General features: G+C 41.8%; 1 protein-coding gene across 4 annotated transcripts in view; it reads right to left on the bottom strand.

Moving 5' to 3' along the window:
* Window positions 1-13687, bottom strand: part of Atp8a1 (ATPase, aminophospholipid transporter (APLT), class I, type 8A, member 1) — a 219983-nt gene that overhangs the window by 22638 nt on the left and 183658 nt on the right. For all 4 annotated transcript variants that reach the window (XM_005391918.2, XM_005391917.2, XM_005391919.2 and 1 more), the window contains 3 exons: window positions 13217-13278; window positions 11463-11519; window positions 10478-10585 (listed from right to left, as the gene is read on the bottom strand). In XM_005391918.2, coding sequence (XP_005391975.1) covers window positions 10478-10585; window positions 11463-11519; window positions 13217-13278 — 227 coding nt within the window. The remainder of the gene's footprint in view (window positions 1-10477; window positions 10586-11462; window positions 11520-13216; window positions 13279-13687) is intronic.

The raw sequence follows: 13687 nt of genomic DNA, 5'->3' as shown, positions 1-13687 counted from the left end.
TCCCGTTAGCCCTCGCATACTCGGGTCATGATGCTTAGCATCTTACATTCCAATCTAATGTCGGTTTACTCCCCAGCACATCAACTCCGCAGAGCACATCCCTTCCTTAAGCTTCTGATTCACTGACATCCAGGACAGGCACTGCCACACAGGCATCCCATAAATCTCAGTTGTGCTGCACTGGGCTCTTACACAAGATGAATTATTACTTTCTCCATAAAAATAGACAGGGCAGAACACCCAGAAAATGACTAAGGAGAAGAGTGTTTCGGATAAACCCCAATATGTTTGCAATTATTTCCAGCAGCTCTTGATTACTCAAGACAAAGAAAACCCTTGGCTAGGGTTATCCCAAACAAATAAGCAAAAACCGTACAATATATGCAAATTAGGTGCCAGCACACAGTGTTTTTGTCCTTCTTTCCTGCGGACGTTTTTGGGGATGGGGAGAGTTCGGGGGATGGTGACGGCCCCCTGGGACTCAGAACCAACGTTCACGTGAGCACAGGATGCAAGAGGCAATCTTTGTATCTCCATCAGCTGGCAAGGAGAACGATGAAAAACTAAACAACTATGAGAGATGTTCAGGAGAAGAAGGAACTAGCTGGAACCCGGATCAATCAGAAGTTAATTTTTCTCCCCAAGAGTAAAATTTGGCTGCATGTACATATATACTGAGAACAACAAGTAAAAGAAAATAGCCTTTCTAAAAATGCATCAAGAATGCTAGGAAATGTGTGGTTGTGAAACATCATTTTCTAGGAATATAGTTCCCAGAATATTAAAAATAATTAAGAACAGAATGTGTTGTTTTCATTTATTTAAAATCTTTTTCTTTATACTATTTAGGAGAACTTAAAAGTAACAGAAAAAGAGGACAGAATTAGTAACCAAATATTTTTATTATGAGAAAAGCAATTTTAAAATGTGACCACATTACTGAGTAAGTTGTTCAGGAAAGGGAACACTATCTCAGTGCTTAACGTTTTTACTTGTTACGTCATTTTTATAGGTTTGTGTGCTGGATCTATATTCTTTTTTCTTCTATCATTTTAAAAGCTATTCCATAAAGCCTAAATTGTTTGATTTTTAGCAATTTGATCTGCAAAACACATGACCTATATAGTTCAAGGCTGTAGGAAATAATTTTTTAAAAACTCCAAAACTCCAAAATGTGCTTAGCTATAGACAGACACATAAAAGTTGCTATGCCTTAGCTAGAAAAATTACTGCCTTCCATGGCTGAGAATCCGGGTTACTCCCCAAGCTACCCCTTTCCCTGTTTTTCTTTAGATGTACCCACTTTGGTTCTTGGCTTGACATCCTGTCTGTCAGCTCAAAGACTGCATTCCTCTTTCTGTCCTGCTGTAACTATCTGTGACCACATGATTAGCTTCTGGCTAATAAAGTCTAAGTGGAAATGTAGTGCGGATGTCCAAGAAGAGCCATAATGAGGAAGGCTAATCTTTCTATTATTCTGCTGGCTGGAATGGTGATAAAATGGCGAGAGCTTAGGCAGCCATTTTAGACTATGAAGAAGTACAGTAAGAAGAGTGTAGGTGTCTGAAAACTGCACCTGCCACACCTGTCTTGGAATGGTTGCTTCTTCTCTTCTTGTGCATGACAGAAATGTCTCTACTTTGTTTAATCCAGTTATCTTAAAAAAGACAAAAAGAATGCCACAGAATCACTTGCTTTGGGTGACACAAGTGCTGTATGTAGGTGCCAAATGTCCCCCAAAGGCCTGTGTGCTGAAGGTTTGACCTTCAGGACAGCACTACTAGAAGGGACTGGAGCTTGTAAGAGCTAGGGTCTAGTGGGGGTCTTCAGGTCATTAGAAGTATGGGAAATGTGGGGTTCTGAAACATCATTTTCTAGGAATATAGAATATGTGGGAAACCTCACATTTCTTAAAGGGACCTGTGGGACCTTCATTGTCCCCTTGTTCTTTCTTGGCACCCTAGTTGGTGCCATGTGCAGTTCCACCCAGCCATGGCAAGCTTCCTTGGCTCGGACCAAACGGGCAGCACCCAGCATGGGCAGGAACCTCGAAAACTGTGAGCACCATAAACCTTTTCATTTCATAAGTTAACTGTCTCAGGCATTTCATTGTGGTGACAGCTAACATGACATTTGAGGAAGCTATCATGATAATTTAGAACAAAGCAGCTTTAGACCATTCTTTGATGATGCCTTTAACTTTCTAATACTATGGAGTACAAGACTGTGTCCAGTTACAAGCTTTATTGAAACAGAGGACACCATGACACTCACAGCTTCTTTTGTGAGAATTCCTGACAGACTCCCAGGTATACAATTAGATACAACTGCAGCAGCCTCCTAAGCAAGGACTCTGGACCTGGAGCGGGATCTGCCCTCTGCCCACTGCTGACCTCCTCACGGTGTCTCCTGGCCGCTCTCCAACCACATGAGCATTTTCTTTGAACGCAGGAACTGTGTCTTGGTTACTTTTCGCTTGGTGCTGGGACAAAATACTTGATGCACAAAATGAAGGAAGGAAAGGTTTATTTAGCTCACAGTTTGTGGAGGTTTCAGTCCATACTCGGCTGGCTCCAAGGCAGAGTGGCACATGGCAGAGGGCAACGGTTCACGGTGGCTGAAGACAGCAAAAGCAATGAGAACAAAAGGGCGGGGAGCATGCGGGTAGAGCAGGCTTCTTTCCCTCCCTTACACTGTATGCAAACTACCTGCCCCAGGGCAGGTGTAGCACTCACACCCATAATCCCAGCTTTGGACCATGGATTAATCATAAACTCTAGAAGCCCACCGCATGACTGCATGAGGCTTTGAGGGGACATCCAGATATACACCATAATGGGCCGCTGCTCCTGGAGCCTGAATGCTCTTCTTCACTTACAGGTCCCTGCATCTTCTGCGTTTTGCTGACCCACGCCAGCCTTACGAGAATCTTCCTGTCCATCATCTCACCCTGTGTGCTTCCTACCACTTATTACTCTGTACACTTATCTGTACCCATTCAGCCTTCTGTCACTTGTTAGCTTTAGTGTTTCTCCCCCCATGCCCCAGGCCCCTTGCTCTGCACCGCACCGGGGACCCTGCACCATCAGCTCGGTACCTGGGAGCTGTGGCTGGCACAGATTAAGCCCTCAACACGTACGTATGGGATGCATGAGTGCAAGAATGAGCAGACCATACAGGAGAGCAGCTGTAGTGCTGCCTGCCATCCTAAGAACGAGCAGGCTTCATGCAGCTCTCCCGCCTTGCTCAGCCCTGTGCTATCTGGGCACACTGCAGCCCCTCACATCTATGACAGGAATGCCCTGTCACCAGCAGGGAGACTCCTAGGGGTGAGGACCAGTTCTGCTCATCTGTGTAGCCTCCAGTGCCAAACACAGAGCCTGGTACGTGTTCAACACTCAATATACTTCGCTGTAAATTGTATGAAAACAATGCAGTGGCTACAAAAAAAAGCAGTACCAGATCTTGTGATGGCTCGAAAGAGAACTCCAACTTTAGAGTGTGCGAATGTCATTAATGCTGCAGTACTTGTGTCACAGGCATATCTTCTCACTCATTTCTAAACATACTTCTCTTAACAAAATAGGTTCAGAAGCGGTGATCAGTCAGCTCCCTTAAGAACCATGAAGGTCGGCCTGTCCCACTTGACGTAGGGGAGGAGGACTGTGACCTAGGGCATGTTTCACAGGATGGGTGCACAAGGATTGGCTCATTGGAGAACATCTGACAGAGCTGGGGGCAGTTGTTCCCTCCAGGCTACTTGGTTCACCACAGTAACGGTGGAGGAAACTGCTGATCCCAAGACCACCCCACCCCACCAACAGGGTCTGGTCTTATGACCAATAAATTATCATATGCTACTGAGGTCATTAAGAGCTCACAGATGAATAAAGACTCTTAACCAGGAAAGTCCTCATATGAAAAGAGATTTATGATGCTGGATAAAATAGGCAACAACGGCACAATTTAGGAAAATCGTATCACCACTGTAGTTTATTAATACCCTTCCTAGAGGGGCAACACCAAAGGACCCAACAAAGATTTTTATTGTTTTTCAGAGAGACTTTACAAACCTCAATCAAGAGATCTGAAATTCTGTAAAACACATGCTTGTTCCTTAACTTCAATTTCCTCCAGTAGTTTTATAGATCCCTCTGGCCAGGAGAGCAGAAACAGATGGCGCTGGGGAGGACTTTATAGTGCGTGCCTGCGACGCCACAACGCGTTTAGAACTTTTGCCGATACTGAGCTCCCGGTATTAATATTGATAGGAAATGATCCTTGAGATTGCTTGTTTTTTACTTTTTAATCTGGTTTACTAAGTACATTCTCTTAAAGATTTTCTCCTGGAAATTCCAAAAACATTATCCAGTACCATCATTTGGATAAGTGGAGGAAGCAGGCCAGCATGTGTGTACAACATAGCACTTCTCCCCAGGGTCTACCTTGCCCTATAAACTGTTGTACTGGTGTGAAAAAATACAAGTCAGGTCTGAAAAAAAGTTCTCCTCTTCAATCACAACCATATTTGTGAGAAGGCAGGAAAAGAGCGATGCATTTAAAATCACAGCCAAACTCATCACACCGCTTTCTCTTTATTTTCTTTTCCTAACTAATTTATCCCCTGCCTCCATTGTCTCTGAATGACCCACTTGCTTTCAGTGCTGCCGTAATTTCTTTGTAGCAGTATTTCAGTAATCTGTGGGACACGGATACTTGTTTATCCCTGTCACTGAGTCATTATTATGGGCAGAGATGTAGAGTGACTGAAGGAAACAGTGGAAAACCCTATGAAGGAATGTTTCCAAATGGGAACACCCTGCCCACCAACTGAGAACAACTAGCTCTGGCCAGGGAAGAGACGCGAAGCCTGCGCTGCAATCACAGACATTTGAGGACTGGCTTTCTGGCAAGTGCAGCCATGGAGAATGAGCTAAGGTAACGGGAAAAGAAGCTATCTGCTGATGCAAAAATAACCCTGATCAGGGACCAAGGCTGCTGAGGACAGCTGAAGATGGAAATAGTAAATGCAGACAACAGAACGGTCGCTTCACCAACCAGGTGGAAATGAGCACAGCACTTTGATTGATGGCACTGGCACTAAAAGGGCACTAAACCTTTACAGTGGGTGAGGCAGAGGAGAAGTCCTTGTGGAGGGGAAGGAAAAGGGGAGAGAAGAAATGCAACAGGACGGCACGGAGGTGCATGTGGCTCTTAGCACGAGAGCTGCGGGCCGGCTTCAAACTGCAGCTCGGGTACTTCAGCGCTCTACGACTCTGAGAAAATGATTTAACCACCCTGTGGCTGTGAAACAACAGCCCCTACCTCACAAGATTGCTGTGAACGGTACCTGAGTGGCACATAAGAAATGCTCCTAACAGCGACCGGTGCCCCAGTCGGTGGGGCCGGAGTTGGCTGAGTGCTGACTGTCCGCTCGCTAACGAGGTAGGATGACTGGGCCTTCTGTTCCCTAGTTTTTTTCTTTCATTTTTAATGAGATGGGTATTATTTATGCCAACATTGCTGTCAAGAACAGGAAAAAGGTTAGGATGAAGTGAGGTGGAATTTCCATAAATGGGGCTGAGGTGGATGCTGGAGAGAATAATTAAAAGTCTCTACTTTTATGGGAGCATTTTTGTGTTTGGTTAAAACTTGGAGAAACTGATCAGGGTCCCGGGTAAGCTGAGATACAGTACACTGAATTCAAGAAGAAGGCTGCAAGATGAAAAGAGAGAGTTCCCACCTGGGGGTGCGGAACGGCAACAAGCCCCTAAGAGAAGGGACTGAATTCCTCAGGATGTTACAGGAAACCAATCTGACTTGAAAAGTTCTGGGTTGAATTCTCTGGGTCACTGGCTTTTGACAATTTACCGTAAAGGTTTATAATACGGATTTAACTGAAACAAGGCACGCCTGGTATCACATATAGAGGACACAGTGGGTGCATAATAAATGCTGGTTCCCTTCGGACCCCTCATAGTGCAGAAGCATTTTCTTCCAACACTGTACAAGAACTGGTTCTGCCTTCAGCTAGGAGCTGCAAAGATGAGCCATGAATACAAATTACAAATGAATATAAAATCCTGATGCATGTGTGAATTCCTATCGAGCTGAATTTGGGAGCATGAGACCTGTACTCATAAAGATTTGTGTAACTGCACCCTGAGAGCCTGTTAATAGTCTACAGTTTGCAGCTAATAGTCTGCACCCTTTCAACAATTTGGAGGTCCCTCTGAAGAGGACACAGTAACAAAATGTCTACCAGAGAACCATGATCTTAGGAGCCGGGAGGTGGCCTTGGCTGTCTGGAATGGATAAGTCACTGCCAAAGCATCGCTGGTGGCTGAGAATTTGTCACTGACTGGCACAGGAAAGATTAGATGAGACCAGCATCCTGTTCTGCTTCTGGGAAGATTTATAAGTTGTAAATCACAACATGTGGGAAAGATGTACTTATCTTAGCAGAAATCTGCCTCTCTGTAACCTCTGGCCTATAATTTCTTATTTATTTGTCTATAACAGAGAAACAAGTAAAATTTTAATTCAATATTCTCTTAGTGCTCATTATGGGCCGTGAGGAGCCCGACCCCAACATGTCTCAATGAATCAGTAAAGAAATGGACAGACAGTGGTCACTGGAGATGGAGCACACTTTCTGGATACCCATGGACAGGAAAATGGCTGAGAGTGCCGAGGCACTGTCAGGAAAACAACAGATTTCCCTTTTCTATGCAATCCTCAAAATCCTCATAGTCTTGATCAAATACCATGAATTCTTCTGAATAACTACCACCAGAGAAGCAGCCATAGCTTCTCTGGAACCAGACATCTCTGTCAAACCTTTTCTCTAACTTTTCCTGTTGATGAGAGGTCAGCCTTGGCTTCCTCATCCATAGAATGGCCACTGTTATAGTGAGTTTGCTAGGAGGACCAGTGAGCTAATGACTTGTGTGTTCTCACGATGTTCCTGGCAAGCACAGTGGAGGCTGCCCTGGCTTTTCTCCTTCCTTACATCCAATACATCAGAAAAACCAACTGGCTTGACCCTCAAGACGTATTGAGAAGCTGACCACTTCTTGTCACCTCTGCCCTCCTGGCCTGAGACGTCACCTCCCACCTGGTTTGTTAAGTGCTTCACCACACAAGGTCAAAGTCCTGCAGTGAAAACAAGGCAGACTGCAACACTTCCCTCTCACGCGTCTGCAGTGACCATGAGTAAAACCCATCAGGAAACTGGAGTAAAAGCCACCAGAAACACAACCCAAAATTTAGCTCTTGGTGACCCTCGCCCGCTGCAATTTTCTCTGTATCATTTATCTCCATCCATACATTTCGCCTTATTTTACTTATAGTTTCTTTTCTTCCATTAGAAAAGCAAGCTGCAGGAGGGCAGGGGTTTTGTTTGTTTTATTTAGTTCTGAGCCCACAGTGCCTAGAACAGTATCTGAACTACTGAAGAATCTCAATAGAGACCTGCTGAATTGCTTCCGTGAGTGCATATCAAGTGCTTATAGAAGTACCTGGTGTATCTACTAAGTGTTCAATATCTATCAGGAGCTGGGCATGGTGGTGCATGCCTATAATCCCACACTTGGGAGGTTGAGGCAGGAGGCTCATTGCAAGTTCGAGACCAGCCTGGGCTACAAAGTGAGCTCAAGGCCAGTCTGAACTGCATAGTGAGACCCTGTCTCAAAAAGACCACCCCCCCCCCCAAAATATCCATTAGGAATTACCAATGCTATGATTCTTCCAAGGTCTTGGTTATCTTTTAACAGCTCTACTGAGTCAATGCCCCTTTAAAAACGATAGTTCCCTACTCTCTAAAACACCTTCTGCACCAGCACAGAGCAGAAAAGGGCTGCTATTTCTAGCTTGTCTACTTTACTTCCACACTATGCCAGCCTGTAGGTCCTTGTTAAAGCTTATAGGTAGCCAAAACATACTTATGCTCACAATTAGTTAATTATTTAGTTTTGGAAGAAATTGCTCACAAATGAACACAGGAAAAGACTGGAATCAGAGGGATATGCATAATCCTCAGATCAGACACTTGTGACCCTGTTAGTGGTGGTGACATAAAGTTGCTCACATACCATTTTGGGGATTCTCTGGAATAACCTCAAGTTCTGGGGGCTACTCTGGGCCATTTCATTGTGCAGACTATATAAAACATGTCAAAGCAGCAGATGCTAATCTTTATGCTTATGCTGCTGTAACCTACAATACTAAATTTTTATCTGTAATATGACAATATGTATGTAATATATTGTAATAATATAGTATGTAAGATGAATAAAAGCTTTCAAAAAGATAGCAGTTTTACATATATACATACCAATATAAATATTGGCATAGAAACGAAATAGAATATAATTTTTTTGGCTATATTCTTGATGGAAATACTGAATTTTGAAATTAGAGAAATGCAGATCCAATCATAGTCATTTCTTCCTGAAATTATCTGGGTTGCAATATATCTGGCAGCTCTGCATGTATAATAAAAATGTTAAAGATGAGTATAGTTACATTTTTTGGAACTATTACCATAGTGCCCAAGACACAATAAATAGATATGACCTATCTTTGAGCATTTCACTGGCATCTTGTTATAGTCTTATTTTGGAGGTATTGTGCAGTCCACTTACACATACGAACACACACACACAAAAATGCTTTACAAGAACTAAAGTACTACACATACTTATGTATGACCCTTTTCTTTGAGTAAATTAGATAGACACTTTGGATAAGCTAGTAAAGTCTGTAGTTAATTTATTCTTTACATTTTCACTGATGCACTCACTATTTAAATATTTTGTTCAGAGCTGCAGCAGGGATAAAACAACAAGGAGCAGAATTCCTGTTAGCACTTCCATGAAGTCTCGAAGTGAACAAAGGCACAGTGGAGCACTGACATTCATTTCACTTTGAGTTAAACACAGCATCGCCGCAAGTCTCAAGAGATGATATTAGGTTTTGTGTTTGGGTAAGACTGAGAATTCCACAGGCAAGGGTAGAATTATATTTAGCTGGCAAAATGCCAATCAAACTTTGCACTTGTCCTAGAGTAGGTGGTCAAAAACTCAGTTCTTGTCAACAAACCTGTTGGCCACAGTTGTTTAAACTATCAGGCTCTCAAAATCTTTTGTGCTATTCATTTTGAAAATAAAATAAACATTGAGAAATGAGATGAAATGAGGCAAAGACTTAGGTCTAATGAAAAAGATATCAGGCTAGAACTGACCTTGATTAGACAGAGCACATCAGATAGAAACAGAGCTTTTCCAAGTGCCATCATCAGACACACACACACACGTAATTTTCCTTTGGGAAGAAAGGACTCAGAAATCAAGGCAAAAGGGAAATGCATTTACAGCTTTCTCTCTGTTCTCCTTGAAACATATGCTGTAAACTTTGTAGGGTTCACAGTATGTTTCCAAAGATGCCTTCCCATTGGTGGGAGAAGGCATATGTTCCTTGATGTGTCTGTTTTCACTATAATAGCATATAATGTCTCTTTCTAATAAAATTAACCACAAAAAATTTTAACAATGTGTCTGCATTCTGCTAATTTATAAAAAACAGGATGCTGTCAGATAACATTTCATGACAGTGATCTATAAACCAGACTGTCAAAAGTGAAAGGTACTTGGGCAGCACTCAGGGGCAAGAAATGCGTGGAGACCCTGGGAAGGGTTCCTGTGACTCGGTAAAACAATGTGCTGTAACGTGGCTCATGTTACCCTGACTTGCAAGTTACCGTGAGGTCACAGGAAATCCCGAAATGTTTTCCATATTTTATGTTTTATACATTTTATGTCAAATTTCCTGAAATTGAAATCATAAACCCTCCTACTGCTGGACTCTCTTCTGAAGGAAAGGAGATCTTCTGACACTTGCCCATGAACACCTAATAACTCAATTCCTAGCAGGGTAACAAGAAACTGAAAGACAGAATTGAAAATGGACTGTGATAAGGCTGAAATGTCACATGCTCTAAGTTTTGCAAAATGAGAACCAAACCAATGTCATTAAGATAACTCGAAGAGTGCATTTAATCTCTTATTCTTTAGAATAAGAGATAACAGAAGAAATGATAGACTGTCCCAAAGACAGAAAGTTACCATTTCCTCAGACCTCTTCTCCAAAATGTACTTGTGGATTTAGAGTCTAATTTTAAAATAGCATCTTCTACATGGATATTCCTAACATGACTCAAGCTCCAGACAACCATATTTTATTGTTCCAGCTATGTTTATGTCAGGGTAAGTCAGACTTAAGTTAAATGTTCATGTTTAAAATATTCTTTCAAGATGTATCACTCCCAAAGGCAAAATATAAAGACAGCTTTTTCATGATAAAATGTTATTTGTATATAAATCAACAAAATTGACAATCATGATAAACAACGAAGGTTCATTAATGAATACCAAGTTTTACAATTTCGCTACACCATGAATTTTTTAGGACATATTACCTCTCCTGACATATCAGGGGCCATTGGAACAGCAGGCCACAGAGATGAGTAGATTCCAAAAAACACCACCCAGAGTGCGATGCTGCCCCATATTGCTATGTGGCTGAACTGGAAAGCAAGGAAACGGAAGTCAAAATACTCACAGGCAGACAGAATACACAAATACTAATGGAGAAACCATCACAGATCCTCCTACTAATTTTTTTTTGTCATATTCACAGTAAATCCAACATAACTACATATGTGTAAGCATTTTACTGGGTGTTACATTCAGTGCTAAGCTCTTCCACCAGGTTATGAGTTTATGGTACTGGAATTTAGAACTAACTGCTCCTTTCTATCTCCTTTGGTGGTTTTCTTCTTGTATTTATTATCTTTTTTTATCTGTTTCCATCTTTAAGTCTCTTATTTTTACTCCACATGCTCTCACTGAAATAGTAATATTCTCTTCTGAGTTGGCCAGTGACTGTCAAATCCGATTTCTTGTGCCAATCTTTCCCTGGAGCAAAGAACTTTAATTTCTTCTTGCCTACTGAATCTCTCTACCTGGATACGGCTATCTGTAAAACTAAGTGTTGAAAATGGAACTTGTTTCAGCTAGACTGGGTGTTTATAAATGTGTGAGGACAGCTCTTTCATTAATATTACTGGTCTTCAGCATAATTTTCTAATGGGTTTTCTACAGAATGCCAGTCTTGCGACACTTCTCTGAAACGCTGTACAGACTTGTAAGTTCAAAAGTCTCCCCAGTTCCTGGGATACGTGCAGTATGAAGTAATATATTAAAGGCTCTGAAGAATCTTATGATGATAAATTTAAGTTTGACTCAGTGTTTCCATACCACAATGCCTAGTTTCCTTCCTCTGCCCCAACTGACCCAGAATTAACCTGCAGGTTAGCACAAAGGAATACATCAAGTCTGAATAAAAATAACCCCAAAGTTTGAGTAATTCTGACAATTCTGGGTGACTACAGAAACTCTTACCCATGTCCAGTATGATGTCTCCAAGCCAGCTTTCAAGCAGACAGTTATCACTACAAACTAAAACAGAGAGGAGAAATGTCACTTTGCTTCATAGAGGTAATAGTTCATCAAGTGACTGACAGTGAGATTTATAAAGGACAGATAGTTCTGAGTTAAACCGTGGGGCTACATTATTTGCTGCTTGCTTTGCACGTCCAACAAGTAAAAGAAGAAATGAAGGTGCTGGTGGCTGCAGCAGGACACGGCCAGTCAGAGCTGTCTAGGTGCAGCATGGTGCGATTACCGCTCTTCCCGGTGGGTCATTAAGTTAGGTTACAGTGAGGCAGTTGGACTTTCAGCAGCATACTTAGTGGCAATTTAGGATTAATAACTGTAGAAATAAACTCTTACTAAAATAATGTTAATCAACTTAGGCTACATAAAATAAGAGATAGTTTGACATAAAATTAAAGAAAAATAGCCCCCTGAGACCTGAGCACTTTAAAATGTCCCTACAAGACATCTGTGATAGGGGCTGGGGATTTAGCTCAGTGGCACAGCATCTGCCTGGCAAGCATGAGACTGTGAGTTCAATTCCCGGTACCGGAAAAAAAAAAAAAAAAACGAGAAAAGACATCTGTGAAATATAGTCTGATTAATTTCTAGCTATGCTAGTTATTTCTAGCTAGGCATTTCCCTATTTCAGTTTCTACATTTATGTTGTAAGAGAACAAACCACTAGCCCCTGAAACATGATCTTGCTTTTCTTTTATAACATCAATGGGTTGTTGTCAAAGTGAAAGGACACCCCTAGACCGCCAAAAGCTTAATCCTTCTGCTACTGAATGATTTTATTTCCTTACCATTTAGTTATTTAAATACACAGGCACATGCACACCCCCCCACACACACTGGGGTTCCAGGATTGAACCTAAAATCTTGTGCATATTAAGAATGTGCTACACTGAGATACACTCCTGGTCCCCAACACTTGATATTTAAACACCATAAGACTCTTCCTATCAGCTGAGTCAGCTGTACTAACAAACAGCCACTTGGTGTTTGGGACAGCACACTTTCCCTGCACAGAGGCCATGGAGGGAGGCACACAAGAAGAGAACAGAGTAGAGGCTGGAGAATTCAGAGTGGAAAGCTGGAGCAGTCTCTTATGAGACACCAGTTGTGTGACCCATGGCATTCACGTTCAGTAATGCTTTTGACCTTTTAAGGGAAAGACGGTTTAAAAATTTTTTAGATCTTCAGTGGCAGTAAGGAGAACTCAAGATTCATCTACGTGTTTCACATAATCCTCGGTTAGTGACTTGCACACAGTGGGTCCCAGTTTCGTGTGGGATAAATGTAAACTAAGCCTGACGATCGCTTTCATTTTAGTTATCGTGAGCTGGTAGAGTAAGTCCTGGGTGGACACCCAAGAATAAATTGAAAATATCTGCTATGAATTTAGAAAAGCAAAAAAATATTAACAACAGCAGTAGGGTAAATTGGAAGAGAAGGAAAAAGGAAGAAAAAATAGGGAAAATAGGGTAGTAAGAAAGAGAGAATAATGAAAACAAAGGTAAGAAAGCCCTTTAAAATCACTGAACCTGTCATTTAAAAGAATCTATAATTTCTTAACAAAGTTTCCTTATTTCATTTGTAAAGACATTCATTTTTCATACCAGAAACACACACATTTAAATTTGAACATAAAATGCGCACAGATGAGAAGGTTTGATTTTTGCATGCACATGAGCATGCACAAATGCAGCACTCACGGTGTAAACGAAGTTTCCCAGCAGCAGGTAATCAGAAGTTTTCCCATTTCCAAATACAGTACCTGTGCGCAAAGGAGAGAGCCAGTGTAAAGGAGGAACTGACATGCAACCAATTCTCAGAGTCCACAAGATGCAGATAAACAAACAAAATCAATAAAAGTAACCATTCAAGGAAAGCTTAGAGCCACGGGCACTAAAGATCTGAGAAGGGATTCTGCACCCCGGTAAGGCACAGTGCTAACAGTATGGGTGAGGGTTGTGGGAACCTCCTTGCTGTCTCTCAAAAAGCTGCTGGCACAGACCCAAAAGGGATTCATGAAAGCAACTGACAGGGCTTTGAGGGTCTGGCTGAATTTAGGGGCATATTTAAAGTATTTTATTTTTGCCAGCAATGACTATGACATGTGGCTTTGGATGAAGGAAGTGGAAACTAACAAAAAAAAAATTACTATTGATAAAAACATCGAGTGA

This window comes from Chinchilla lanigera, unplaced genomic scaffold, assembly GCF_000276665.1.
Source record: "Chinchilla lanigera isolate Chin_1 unplaced genomic scaffold, ChiLan1.0 scaffold00042, whole genome shotgun sequence".
Lineage (NCBI taxonomy): Eukaryota > Metazoa > Chordata > Mammalia > Rodentia > Chinchillidae > Chinchilla > Chinchilla lanigera.
The sequence above is the reverse complement of the archived record's forward strand: the minus strand, read 5'-3'. Positions and strand labels throughout refer to the sequence as shown.